Source organism: Mandrillus leucophaeus, unplaced genomic scaffold, assembly GCF_000951045.1.
Source record: "Mandrillus leucophaeus isolate KB7577 unplaced genomic scaffold, Mleu.le_1.0 Scaffold929, whole genome shotgun sequence".
Lineage (NCBI taxonomy): Eukaryota > Metazoa > Chordata > Mammalia > Primates > Cercopithecidae > Mandrillus > Mandrillus leucophaeus.
The window spans coordinates 735,101-748,571 of NW_012110130.1; the positions used below are offsets into that span (position 1 = coordinate 735,101).

A 13,471-nucleotide genomic window follows, 5' to 3' on the forward strand; every position below is an offset into this window, starting at 1 on the left:
TGCTGTACTCAAATTTACTACAAATTCAGTAATAGTAAATGTAAAATACGTATGTATTTATATAGTCTTTCACAGACTTATGAACTATCTCAAATTCACTAATCCTATTTTTTAAATAAAGTTTTAAGTTTCAACCACTTGTATCACCAGAATTTTGAGGCTTAACTCCTATGGTTAAGAGATTTCCGGCCAGGCGCGGTGGCTCACCCTTGAAATCCCAACACTTTGGGAGGCCAAGATAGGCCGTGATCTCCTGATCATGAGGTCAGGAGATGGAGAGCATCCTGGCTAACACGGTGAAACCCTGTCTCTACTAAAAAAATACAAAAAATTAGCTGGGAGTGGTGGCGGGCACCTGTAGTCCCAGCTACTCGGGAGGCTGAGGCAGGAGAATGGCGTGAACCCAGGAGGCAGAGCTTGCAGTGAGCAGAGATGGTGTCATTGCATTCCAGCCTGGGCGACAGAGCGAGACTCCATCTCAAAAAAAAAAAGAGATTTCCAAGCTGTGTTCACACCTGTAGTCCCAGCTACTCTGAAGGCTAAGGTGGGAGGACCACACGAGGCCAGGAGTTCCAGACTGCAAGACCTCTCTGCTAAAAAAAAAAAAAAAAAAAAAAAAAAAAGTAAGAAGAGAATTCCGTAAATTACTTGGCTTCTTATATTCTGTCTCTTTAGCGAAACACTATGTCATTCAAGGCTAAAACTTATGTCTTTTATTTGAGACAGAGTCTTACTCCATCACCCAGGCTGGAGTGCAATGGTGCAATCTCAGTTCACTGCAACCTCCACCTCCCAGGTTCAAGCAATTCTCCTGCCTTAGCCTCCCAAGTAGCTGGGATTACAGGCGCCTGCCACTGCTCCCAGCTAATTTTTTTTATTTTTAGTAGAGACAGGGTTTCGCCATGTTGGCCAGGCTGGTCTCGAACTCCTGACCTCAGGTGATCCACCCGCCTCAGCCTCTGTGTTGGGATTACAGGCGTGAGCCACCGCGCTCAGCCTAAAACTTAAGTCTTTTACCACTGTAAGTCACCAGTACTACTTCAGCATTACTTATACCCTACATAGAGATGTTCAATAAATGTTTGATGATTTAGCAATTAATGAGAAAGCAGGTAATATATGTGTCAAGACATTACTCTAAATATTATTATAAGTAGGTTTATGAGTATGGAAAAGACCCACCCTCAAGGAGCCTGTAATCTTTTCTTTTACGTCATACTGCAGTTGTCTATGCCATAATTCTGGGTGATAATTTTGGTTTTTTCTTCAGAGTGAGGTCAAGGAAACAGAACATAAAATAGTTATGGATGCTGTTTAACAACAGGCATTTCTAAACTACTTGAGATTTTCTCTACACTTTAACAGAAATGAAAAAAATCTTCTCTCTAAAGATTATACGAACCGATCTATCCCCAGATATGTTTATGAAAGGGGTAGTGATTACAGAGTAACAACACTCTTAAATGGGCATCAGTACTAAATACATTGTTTATTAATTGGAAAGAAATAGGATTACAGCATTAGTGGATCAAGGAAATAAAACAGAATATATATGTAAGTATTTGTAACAGTTTATAAGAGTCAAGTAAATTAATTTTCAAAAATGCAGAATTTAATTCTACTTGGCTAAAACAAAAACACAAATCCGAGGTTCTACTTTCTCATCATCATCATTTACCAAACATGGCACAGTTCGATTTCTTCTCCAAATCCAGCACCTAATTCATGTTTTTCCCAACCTACCCACATTGTGCCATCAACTGCAGCATGTCTGTAGATTCTCTAGTGCAAATAGAAAGCAGCAGGGAGCTGTTTCAAAGGAAAGATAATAAGCTTTTTTTCAGCTTATCAAGCTTTCTTCTCAGTATGTTAAATGTGAAACAGTAAGATACCCAAACGGAAATACTCAGTAGGTGTACACGGAGAAACTGAAATCAACAAAATGGTTAAGGAGATGACAATTTGATGACCATAAATACAGAAGTGATTAATGAAACTAGGTATGATCTCAGGAAAAGGTAATCTAGAGAAAGAATAAACTAAATGCTTATTTTGGCCTTCTATAGTGTTACGCCTAACCCAAGATCATTTTGTTTCTGTCATCTTGCTCCAAGCTGACAAGTATTACTGGATAAAGTTACGGAATCCTTCAAAGTGAGTTCATTACAAGTTCATATTTTAATTTTGACTGAACACTACTTCTAAACAATCCTTTATTCTCTTATTGTTGATTCACTAGAGTGCAATGATTTCCAACTTAACAGCCTTCAGCCTCCTGGGAAACTGTAGAATTAGTTACCTTAATGGGTACATACAGCAATGCATTATAAACACTATTTCTCACATATCAATGTTGTGGTTAATAAAATACAAAGTCATCTAAGAGTAGCAGTTTCTCTCTAATATGCATTTTCTCAATTGAATACTAAAATCATAACTACAACCATGGGTGGTCCACAAATTGTTTCGAAGTTAAACAGGTTGTCATCTTCAAAATACTGGTAACCACTGCCTGAAAGTATTCCCCACAGCACTTAAACATCCTTTCCACATTCTAAGCTTCCAATTATCCCCCACCCTCTCTTACTTCTGCTTTCATTTTCCCAAGAAAATCAAACACATCCTTATATGTTCTCTCATCTACCTCAATCTATCTGAATTTATTCTTTCTCCTCTACCTCTATAAATATTTGATGATTTAGCAATCACTAGTGTGTCTCTTCCTTTTTAGGAATAATTCAACAACACATACACCTGATCCTATCTCTAACCTGGCCCCCAACCCAATCCATCAAACAGGTTGAGTCTCTCCTTCTTCACAAGTTCCTTTCTTTCTACCTAAAAACATTATCAGAGCTCACCTATATGGAAAAAACTTTGTGATTCTGTTCTATGTCCTAACTACTATTCTCTCTTTTCGTTTTGCTGTCAAGTTCTCAGGGTTTGCAAACTACAGTCTGAGCCAGTCACCTGTTTTTTTATATAGGGTTTTATTGAGAACAGCCACCCTCATTTCTATAGGTATTATTTAAGGCTGCTTTCCCACAAGGGCTAAGTTGAGTAGTTAAGATTATCATGTGGCTTGGAATCCTAAAATATTTTCTATCTGGCTTCTTAAAAAGACATTTGCCAATCCCAGGGGCTCCAAGCACAATTTACATTCAATGTCATCATTTCTGGGGAAGCCATTAAAAATTTTGGGGCAGCAATAAAGTACTATGAGTAAAAGAGCATTTCAATACCAGTTTTAACAACAGTGTACAGGGTCGATATAAAAGAAGACTACTTTAGAAACTAGTGCAAGAGACTGAGCATTAGCCATAAAGGGAGGGAAACGAAAAGAAGGAACTTCTTGAAGGCATAAGCATTAAGACTAGATGACTACACGTCACAGAGACAAAACTAACACCAAAATTTTAATCCTTGATGACGTAGCTCTCAAAATTCGCATTCTCTCCTATAATCTGCCCTAGACTTACAGATCTTCATGTTTTCCTGTGTTTCTGACTGTGGAGTACCTAATATCCTAATCCTAACACTAATTCCATATATTCTGTGTGCCAGACATTCCCTATGCTTGCCATCTAACTCCTGGGTAAGCAAATCCCACACGAAGAGACAGTCCCAACAGAGTTGGCTGAACGTGCGCACGGGGCTAATGTCAGAGGTGGATGGAGTACTCACCTGTGGTACCAAGCAGAGAGGGGGGGAGGTAAGATTTCAGGTCCAGAACTGGCTCTAGCCAAACAGGAAGAAGCAGCTATGAATCTGCTTACACCAGAAGCAGAGTGTCTTTGGTATTCTGACATACTCTTTCTGATATTCAGACAGACCACCATTAGAGTAGGCACTGGTAAGAGAGTCACATAAGAAACAAGCCAAAAGACAAGACCAAAAAGTGAGGAATTAAATGGAGCAGACCCTATCGGTCTTTTCTCTAGGAAAAGCGGTCCTCCTTATGCAAGATGATACTACTTTCAAAATGGCCAATACGATACTAACCTTCAGTAACAGAGTTTTCACATCCCACAAGGTTGAGGAGGATATCATCATCTTTATCATCTACTTCACATCCCAGTAGCATCCAGCTTTCCACATTATCACCTTCTGAAATGGTGCTCTCTTCCTCTTCACTTGAACTGACCTCTATAATCATGACCTCTCGGATTACATCTGATCTCTCTTCATGTTTAGGCTTCTCAAGATCACTCTTGCATTTCTTATCAACCAGCTCATTAGACTGAAGGGAAGCAGAAGGACCAAAGGCATTTTCTTGTGCTTGACCTCTAACATTCCTTCCTTTACATCTATAAATACTGTCTTCATCAGACAAAGTGATGACCTCTGACCCATCTGACAGTTGGATGACCTCATTATCTGAAAGGACGATTAGTTTCTTCTGATTTGGTTTACTACTCGAAGATTCCGAATTCCCAGAGTTCTTTTTTTCATGTTCTTCCTCCCTGATGACATCATCAAGATCTTGGGCATAATGAATTTGGCTATAGAGTTGAAATTCCACTTCACTATCAACACTCAGTTCACTAGATGACTCATCTCGATAAAGATCATCTTCGTATGCTTCTATAGTCTCATAGCCACCAAACATCATAAAAAGTCAGTAACCTTGAAGCTGCAAAAGAGAAAGTTGTACACAGAATATATTTTAAAAGTTCAGATCATGAGAGTTTAAGGAACAATATCACCTGTTAGTGACAACTGCTAATATGAAGGCCATCACTATTTTCAGACATATTAAAATACCTTTTTTCCAAGGATTTCTAAGTCCTGTTAGGACCCACTCCTTTAAGTCCCACCACTCCCTAACGAGAATTACTACTGACAAATTGAGTTATAGTTATTGATGGAAACACAGTCAACACTCTAAGAAATGCTTTGTTCGGTGATTTCATCGTGCAAACTTCATAGGATGATTTTCACAAACCTAGATGGTGTAGTCAACTACACAACTAGGCTATATGGTATGGTCTATTGCTCCTAGGGTACAAACCAGTACAGCATGTTACTGTACCAAACACTATAAATAACTGTAACACAATGGTATTTGTGTATCTAAGCATATAAAAGATTCAGCAAAAACAGTATACAAATCCTATGGGACCACAGTCATACGGTCTGTCTTTAATCAAAATGCTATTATGCAGCACATGATATGTAACATTTCACAGGTATACTGTAAATGAAAAACAAGTTGAGATCTATTGCAGGACACAAAACCCTTGTCCAAAATGTTAAAACAAAACTTAAAGTAGCTCTCACTAGCCTATCCATTCTTTATCTTTTCCTTGGTTCTGGTTCTACAGCTCATATTTTCAAGCATACACAGGAATATTACTTCAATTATGACTAAAATCCCTAACAGGAAACAGTTTTGTTTACTGTTTCGGTGTAAATGTATATTTCTCAATTAACAAATTAATCTCATGGCCCTCTGATCGTTGGCCAAAAAAATAAATAAAAATGCCTAAGCTGGCAGTGGCTCATGCCTGTAATCCCAACACTTTGGGAGGCCAAGGAAGGAGGATCACATTGAGGTCAGAAGTTGAGAACAGCCTAGGCAACACAGTAAGACTCCATCTCCATAAAAATTAAAACTAAAAACTTAGCCAGGCGTGGCAGTGCAAACCTGTAGTCCCAGCTACTCAGGAGGTTGAGGTGGGAGAACCGCTTGAGCTCAGGAGTTCAAAGTTACAGTGAGCTATGGTCACGCCATTGTACTCCAGCCTAGGTGACAAAGCTAGAACCCAACTCAAAAATAAAACAAGCGTGGGCCAGTGCAGTGGCTCACGCCTGTAATCCTAAAACTTTGGGAGGCCAAGGCAGGTGGATCACTTGAGGTCAGGAATTCGAGACCAGCCTAGCGAACAAGGTGAAACCACATCTCTGCTAAAAATACAGAAATTAGCTGGGTGTGGTGGTGTGCGCCTATAATCCCAGTTACTCAGGAGGCGGAGGCACAAGAATAGCTTGAACCTGGGAGGCACAGGCTGCAGTGAGTCAAGATCATGCCACTGCACTTCACCCTGGGCAACACAGCCAGACTCTGCCTAAAAACTCTGTACTAGTTACAAAACTGTATATTTTTATAATGTATATTTATAACGTATAAATACAAACTTAATAATGACCCAATATTGAGACAAAACTCCCAACTTTGGGAATAAATGCATAAAGTGAAACACTTTACTTTCTACTGTGAGCATATTAAATCCTCCTCAGCCTTCATATTTTAAACTCAGCTCAAAATCACTTCCAACCAGGCTAAATTAAGAGCCCCTTTTATGGGCGTCCATAAGCACTTTACATGTCAAAACACTCATCACATTTCTAATTACTTATTCAACATAAATTTCCAAGGAACACAGATCACAAACCCCAGGAGGGCAGGAACTAAGGAACTATATGCACTCTGCTAAACAATGAATCACCAAAGCCAAGTAGGGTAACTGGTATTTTCAGGGTCAGCTACAAACATTTGTTGAATTCATATATGAATAAATGAACTACACCACTGGGCATTTGTTCTTCAGCCCCGATAAATCTCGTATGTGCTTAAAATACAAAAATTATGAGATGAATTTCTCTGTTGTCTTTCAACTACTCCAAAGTCTTAAATTCTAGCATCAGCAACCAAAACTCTATACAGTAGATGTTTCTATTAGGTAATGATGGACTACTGAGAGTCCTAGAAAAATAAGTGTGTGTCCAAAATCAGGGACAGCCTAGAAAGCAATAATGATGCCAATTTATTCTTTCTTCCACTAACAGCTATACACATAAAATTAAAATTAGTTGTTTTCTTAATGTCCCAAATTTCTGCCCCAAAATACCAGGGTGTTGTGATAGTAGTTCTGGTACTAGAACCACCTTAATCCCAAAAACCAAATGGACAAGAGCCAAAAAGGCACCACATTCCTACTGGAGTTGTTTGTTTTCCAGAAATAAATAAACCAACCTGTAATGCTTTTCTTCTAAAAGGTATCATATGCCTGTGCCCTTCTTGTACTGTCCTTCAGGTGGCTATGCTGTTATTATCACACAAATTGAATGTGGCTGTCTGAATAATGCTCATAGCACTTATCAGTTTATATTGAATTGTTAGCCTCAGAGGAATTCAAATAAAAGATGAATCCTTTCCTTTTTATTTAATAGGTAAATTAATTCTAAAAGAAGTCAAAGGAATTATGCTTCTTTCAAAATCCTCACTGGATCCATCCTGAGGATCCAGTGTGGACTTAAGATAAAACATAATTCCAGTGCAGCACAGAAAAAATTAAAGAGCTAAATTACAGAGTTACAAATTTGTACGCCTCCTGGAGCCATCCCAAAGGAAAGGGATTAAGAATAGAGGCATAGGCACACCTGTGAATGTATGCCAAAAATAAACTACAGAACCATAATAAAAACTGAATTCCTTGGGTCGAGGGATTTATCTCTTTCCCTGAAATGTAGAAAAATGAATTTAACAATTTAGCCCCTATGGCCTTTAAGAGGATTTTGTACCTTCTGTACTTGAAAATTGTGCTGGGCATAACGTGCTCTCTTATTAACGTAGCTTATGTATGCCAGGGTTAAGGTCAGCCTGAGGCTGTTTTGGTTTATGTTACTGCTTTAATTACGTTCAAATGAATTTAATTTACCCTTTTAAAAAGTGTCTCAGAGGACAATGTATGTTTTTTACATACACACACACATCCCCTTGACTCAGAAGGCTTTCTTGGCTTTTTGATCCCTGTACATGATTCCCAAGTATACTACCTAGATAACAAAATCAGATTATCTCATACAGACTCCTCAATCTTCCCATCAGGAATCTGAAGTACAAAGAGATAGGAGGCCTAATTCAAGGTTATGCAGCTGGTTAAGAACACAGCTAGAAGTGATTCACATTTCTGTGATTCTCAGCCAATTGTTCACTACAATTTTTAAATAATTTTTTTCTTCCTCTCAAGACGGAGTCCTGTTCTGTTCCCCAGGCAGGAAGGCAGTGGCGCAATCTTGGCTCACTGCAACCTCCTCCTGGGTTCAAGAAATTCTCCTGCCTCTACCTCCCAAGTAGGTGGGATTACAGGCACGCGCCACCACGCCTGGGTAATTTTTGTATTCTTAGTAGAGACAGGTTTCACCATGTTGGCCAGGCAGGTCTCCAACTCCTGACCTCGTGATCCCCCTCTCCCCCGCCTCGGCCTCCCAAAGTGCCTGGATTACAGGCGTGAGCCACCGCACATGGCCCAAAATAAAATTTTCAAATAAGTTAACTTCAAATTAAGACTTTTTGGGGGAAAAAAACCTTCCTTCATTGCAATATTTGCATTGGTTCTAACACCTAAATTTACCTCACAACTATCCATTTTACGTCCCAGCACAATTTAAAAACTGAATGAGACATTTTAGGTAGAAGGAAAACACACATTTGTCAGTTTGCCATTCAAGAATCTCCCAAGTTGGTACTCAGAGACGATCAATCCCATGACCAGAAAAGATGTTTCCCATATAAGATCCTAAAGTATCATGGAAATGAAACTTAGATCTAAGAATTAAAATATCTTAACAAATATAAAAGTTATAGAATAACTGCAAAGGCTATTACTATTCAAAAGAGGGAGCAGTATTCATTGATTGGTTTTAAACTAGACAACTTAAGGCTTATTTAAGCTTTCAGCATTTACTTAATGCAGTCTTTAATCAATCCTTCCGCTCTCACAGTCTACCTACTGGTCATTCTGATCTTTTGCTCTTATTTACTTCCAAAGCACCTTTAGCCTCCCTAGATGTTCCTTCTTGATGACAGAGGCATTCATCTCGGGTCGATTTAAATCAAATCCACAGCCTCATTTTCAGTCCAAATTTCATTGGAATGTGATGAACACACTTTACTTTCAACATAAAATTCCTTTCTTACTATTAGTGAACTGCCCCGACAGGACAGTTGAAACACAATTGACTAAGCGGTTAAAATGTCTGTCCATTTTTCAAATGCGATGGCCACTCTGAATCAAATTTGTTTGGGGTGGAGAATCCAAATGTGTGAAACAAAGGTCACAAAAGACAGAACACAGTATTTCGGGAGGAAAAAAATAAGCTAAATTTAGTCACGTAAGTCCCAGCTCTTCTTGGGATATAGACATGATTTTCATGAGAATTAATCCTATCCGGAAACATTTCCTTCACCTTTCTCTTAGCCCTTTTCCTTCGGTCATGCAGTCTCTTACCCTGATACCTAACATACTAATATAATCCTCACTTGCGATCCTTCCTGAGTTTATTCCTCATCCTCAGATTCCCTTGAAAGCAGCAATGCTAAACTGTCTCCAAAGCATAATGCTTTCCTAAATATACGCACAATCCATTTAAAAGTCTTTGTATGCGACAGCCTAACTATTCAAAACACGAAGTCACTTCTCTAACGGTCTTAGATAAAAGTTTAAAAAGAAAAAGAAAACCACAAAGTCAAGAGCTTCTGAGGGGACCTGGAAAGTCATCAAACTGAACGCTCTCGTTTTGTAGTTGGAGAAACGGGGCTCAGATAAACTTACTGAGCGAAAAAGGCCCTAATGGAGCCCCTAATTCAATAGTGTAATCTGAAATAATCTTAAATTCAGCCTCAATAAGAGCTTTTGGGAGTCGCCAGCGAGTTCGTGGGGGAGCCACGGCTAGAACACAGGCCTCCTGATTCCCAGCCACAGCTTTTCCACCGAACCGGCAGCTCTTCCCGAAAGTTGAAGGCAACTGTCCGCTCACAGGATGGGAGGGATAAAGGGCGCCTTAGTAAACACAGTCCAAGTCTACTTGTTTTACATGAGGAGAGGGACACAGCTCCCGAAATCTTGGATTCCACGGCTGCAGCTGCTGCTTCTGACAGCAGAGGCGGGAGGTGGCCCGGGACTACTCGGTCCTCAAAGACTGGATTCCCTCTCGGCGCGCCGAGACCTCTGCGCTTCACTGACTGGCTTCCCTACAAGACTGGGGGTCTTGCGGAGAGATAAAAAGGGCAGACACGCCACCCCCACCGAGGCCCTGGACGCCCAGCCGCTCTAGAATCACGGCCTTAGCCCTTGGAGGGCCAGGGAGACGCGGACCTCCGAGTCCGGCAGCCCGGCCGCGTGAGGCGGGGCTGCACCCTGCCACGAGTGAGGGACGGACAGGAGACGTCGAGGCCGGCGAGGGGGCACGCGCTAGTTCCACAGCCCGGCGGGCGAGACCGACGATAGGTAGGGGTCCCGGGCCGCGGGCGGCTGGGGGGTCCGTCACACACATACTCACTGCCGCGGCTGCGAACAGGAAGCACCAACCGGGAATCACAACGCGTAGAGGGACGGGGAGGGGCGAGGACAAATGAGGTAAGGAGGCCGCGTCCGCGCAGACCGGGAGGGAAGGCACTTCCGGGGACAACACCGCTCTAGTCGTCGCCTTTCCGTCACCGCCCACCCTCCCGGCCTGATGTGCGCATGCGTACTGAGTGCGAATGCTTTCTCTGCCCCGCCCATAATTATTAGGCTTGCCTTCCTTGCTTTGCCCCTTCCCCTTCCCATATTCTCTTGAAGCTACCTAGGCTACATCTATTATTTGAATGACTCGTACGAAGGAGATGCTATTTACCGACAAAAGCCGGGGAGTTCGTGCCCGCTACCCCCGCGAGGAAAACTACAAGTCCCATGAGGACACGGGCGAGATTGAGGCCGGGCTCCGCCTCCTTCTCCCTGGCGCTCGGTGGACGCCTTCCCAGTGCCACGTGGCGTGGGAGCCTAGCTTATCGCGTGCATGACGAGGGCCGGCGTGGCTGGCTGCTTGGCCCGCAGACCTGGTCAGCGGGAAACGCCTACTTGAGAGCTCATGGCTTCAAACTTCTCCCTTGAGCTCATGATCTTAGGCTGATCGCTTTTACCTTTAGGCTGAACACAGGGCGCCTCCAACTCTCTGGAATTCTAGGCAACAGATTTAACACTTTGTGAATCTTGAAGAGCTGCACTCCTGCTAAATATTGGAGTTAATGCTGATCCTTTGGAAGTCTCTGAAGGTGGCAAGATTGTGATGGGAGCCTCGGGTTTCATTTGCCCTTCTCACACCTTATTTTAATACAAGGTAAACCCATATATAGAACTTTAGAAGTAACTGTCGACCTAAAGGAAAAACTGAGGCAAAGTTAATATAAGGGGAGAATTTATTTGGGCCAAGTTTGATGAGTGCAACCTGGGATCATCAATTCAAGTTGCCCTTATATGTCATCCGATAAGCAGCAGTTTCAAGTAAGTTCTTTGTCTTGTGAAGCTCGAGGCTTGAAGGTATAGATCCTCCCACCTCTGTCTCTCAAAGCATTGGGATTACAGGCGTGAGCCATTACATTTCCTTGTAGGGGGTACGAGTGAATTTTTCTTTCTTTTTTTTTTTTTTTTTTGAGACGGAGTATCGCGGTTGTTGCCCAGGCTGGAGTGCAATGGCGCCGTCTCAGCTCACTGCAACCTCCACCTCCCGGATTTAAGCCATTCTCCTGCCCCAGCCTCCTAAGTAGCTGGGATTACAGGTCCCTACCACCACGCCCAGCTAATTTTTGTATTTTTAGTAGAGACGGGGTTTCAACATGTTGGCCAGGCTGGTCTCGAACCCCTTTGGCCAGGCTGGTCTCGAACCCCTGAGCTCAGGTGATGCGCCCGCCTCGACCTCCCAAAGTGCTGGGATTAGAGGCAGGAGCCACCGCGCCCGGCCAAAGGTGAATTTTTAAAGGAAAAAAGAAGAGGTTTTTGCTAAACTGTATACCAAGAATTTACACTAAAATAATATAAGCTATCCATTGGCTACACATTGTTCTTTCTATCACAAATTCTAGGAGCACGAAGATAAAGGGTGATGCAGGTACAGGGAAGAAAAGAAAAAAATGCCTTTAAACAATTGCCACACACACACCCCCACCCCCATCACCCCCCACCACCACCTGCATAGGATGGTGCTAACTGAAGTCCCATACTCAGGTCCGTCTGGGTCTGATAAATTTTGAATGCCTGCCTGGCTGATGGGGTAGCTGTCACCTTTTTGGGAGCCCAAAGTGAAAGGATCGCTAAAGGCAGAGAATTTGAAACCAGCCGGGGCAATATAGCAAGAGGCTGTCTCAACAAAAAATTTTAAAAATTAACTGAGCGGCTGGGCGCGGTGGCTCACACCTGTAATCCCAGCACTTTGGGAGGCCGAGGCGGGTGGATCACCTAAGGTCAGGAGTTTGAGACCAGCCTGACCAACACGGCAAGAAACCCCATCTCTAGTAAAAACACAAAATTAGCCGGGCGTGATGGTGCATGCCTGTAATCCTAGCCACTCGTGAGGTTAAGACAGGAGAATCGCTTGAACCCGGGAGGCGGAGGTTGCAGTGAGCCGAGATTGCACCATTGCACTCCACCCTGGGCAGCAAGAAACTCCATCTCAAAAAAAAAAAAAAAAAAAAAAAATTAACAGGGCGTGGTTGCCCACGCCTGGAGTCCCAGCTGTACCTGGCTGAGGTTTGACTTGCAGAGGTCGAGGCTGCAGTGAGCCGAAATCGCGCCACTGCACTCCAGAATGAGACCGTCTGAACAAAAATGTTTAAAGCTCAAGCACGGTGTCTCATGGCTGTAATCCCATCACTTTGGGAGGTTGAGGCAGGTGGATCGCTTGAGTTCAGGAGTTGGAGACCAGCCTGGGCAGCATAAGGAGACCCCATCTATATTTAAAATAAGATCCTTTTTAATTAAAAAATTATATAAAAATAAATTTTAAAAGAACTCTTTTTATAAAAATAAATAAGAAATTTTAAATAGTAAAAATTAGCCAGGTGTGGTGGCACACAACTGTATTCCTAGCTACTAAGGAGGCCAAGGTAAGATTGCTTGAGCCCGAAAGTTCAAGGTCATAGTGAGCTGTGATCACACCACTGCACTCCAGCCTGGATGACAGATCCCATATCTTTAATTTTAAAAAAATTATTTTTGCATACCTTTAACGTAACTTAGACTGCTCTGAAATATTTTTCTCCTCTCATAATGAAACACTGCCAGTTAATTGGCCTATTTCAATTCTCCTCAAGACAAGTGTGATTTTGTTTTCACCAACGTTTACTGAACATCTATCTGTTAAAAGACGGTGTTAGAAAGTGCAGAAAAGTTGTAAATTTTTAAGTCACTGATCTCAGAGAGATAGGAGTCTAGCTAGGAAAACAGTTATAGTCTAGGAGTTTGGCCAGAAAAGAATTAGAACATTTAATTAACATTATAGGGTAAGTGCTGGGAAGGAGAAGGACAAGGTACTATGAAAAGGTAAAATTGGAGAACCACTTTCCAGAAAAGTAAACAGGCATAGAAGCACATCACAGATTACTCATTGTTTGTTTTGGTAATACGTATTGTGTAAAACAAATGTCACCTTTTTAAAAATTTAAAAATATATTGCCAGGATTACTCCTGTACATCTATAATATTTTAAATTT

At 41.8% G+C, this 13,471-nt stretch overlaps 1 protein-coding gene across 4 annotated transcripts in view; it reads right to left on the reverse strand.

The window, feature by feature from the left end:
• ZCCHC7 (zinc finger, CCHC domain containing 7) overlaps nucleotides 1-13,471 on the reverse strand; it is a 275,882-nt gene that overhangs the window by 224,009 nt on the left and 38,402 nt on the right. Inside the window, exons 2-3 of one of the 4 annotated variants that reach the window (XM_011970120.1) lie at nucleotides 10,032-10,075; nucleotides 4,003-4,633 (exon numbers count right to left, since the gene is read on the reverse strand). In XM_011970120.1, the coding sequence (XP_011825510.1) occupies nucleotides 4,003-4,612 (610 nt within the window). In that variant the 5' untranslated portion in view covers nucleotides 4,613-4,633; nucleotides 10,032-10,075. Of the gene's footprint in view, nucleotides 1-4,002; nucleotides 4,634-10,031; nucleotides 10,076-10,280; nucleotides 10,436-13,471 lie in introns of those variants that run through there. The other 3 variants (XM_011970117.1, XM_011970118.1, XM_011970119.1) reach the window with 3 other exon arrangements.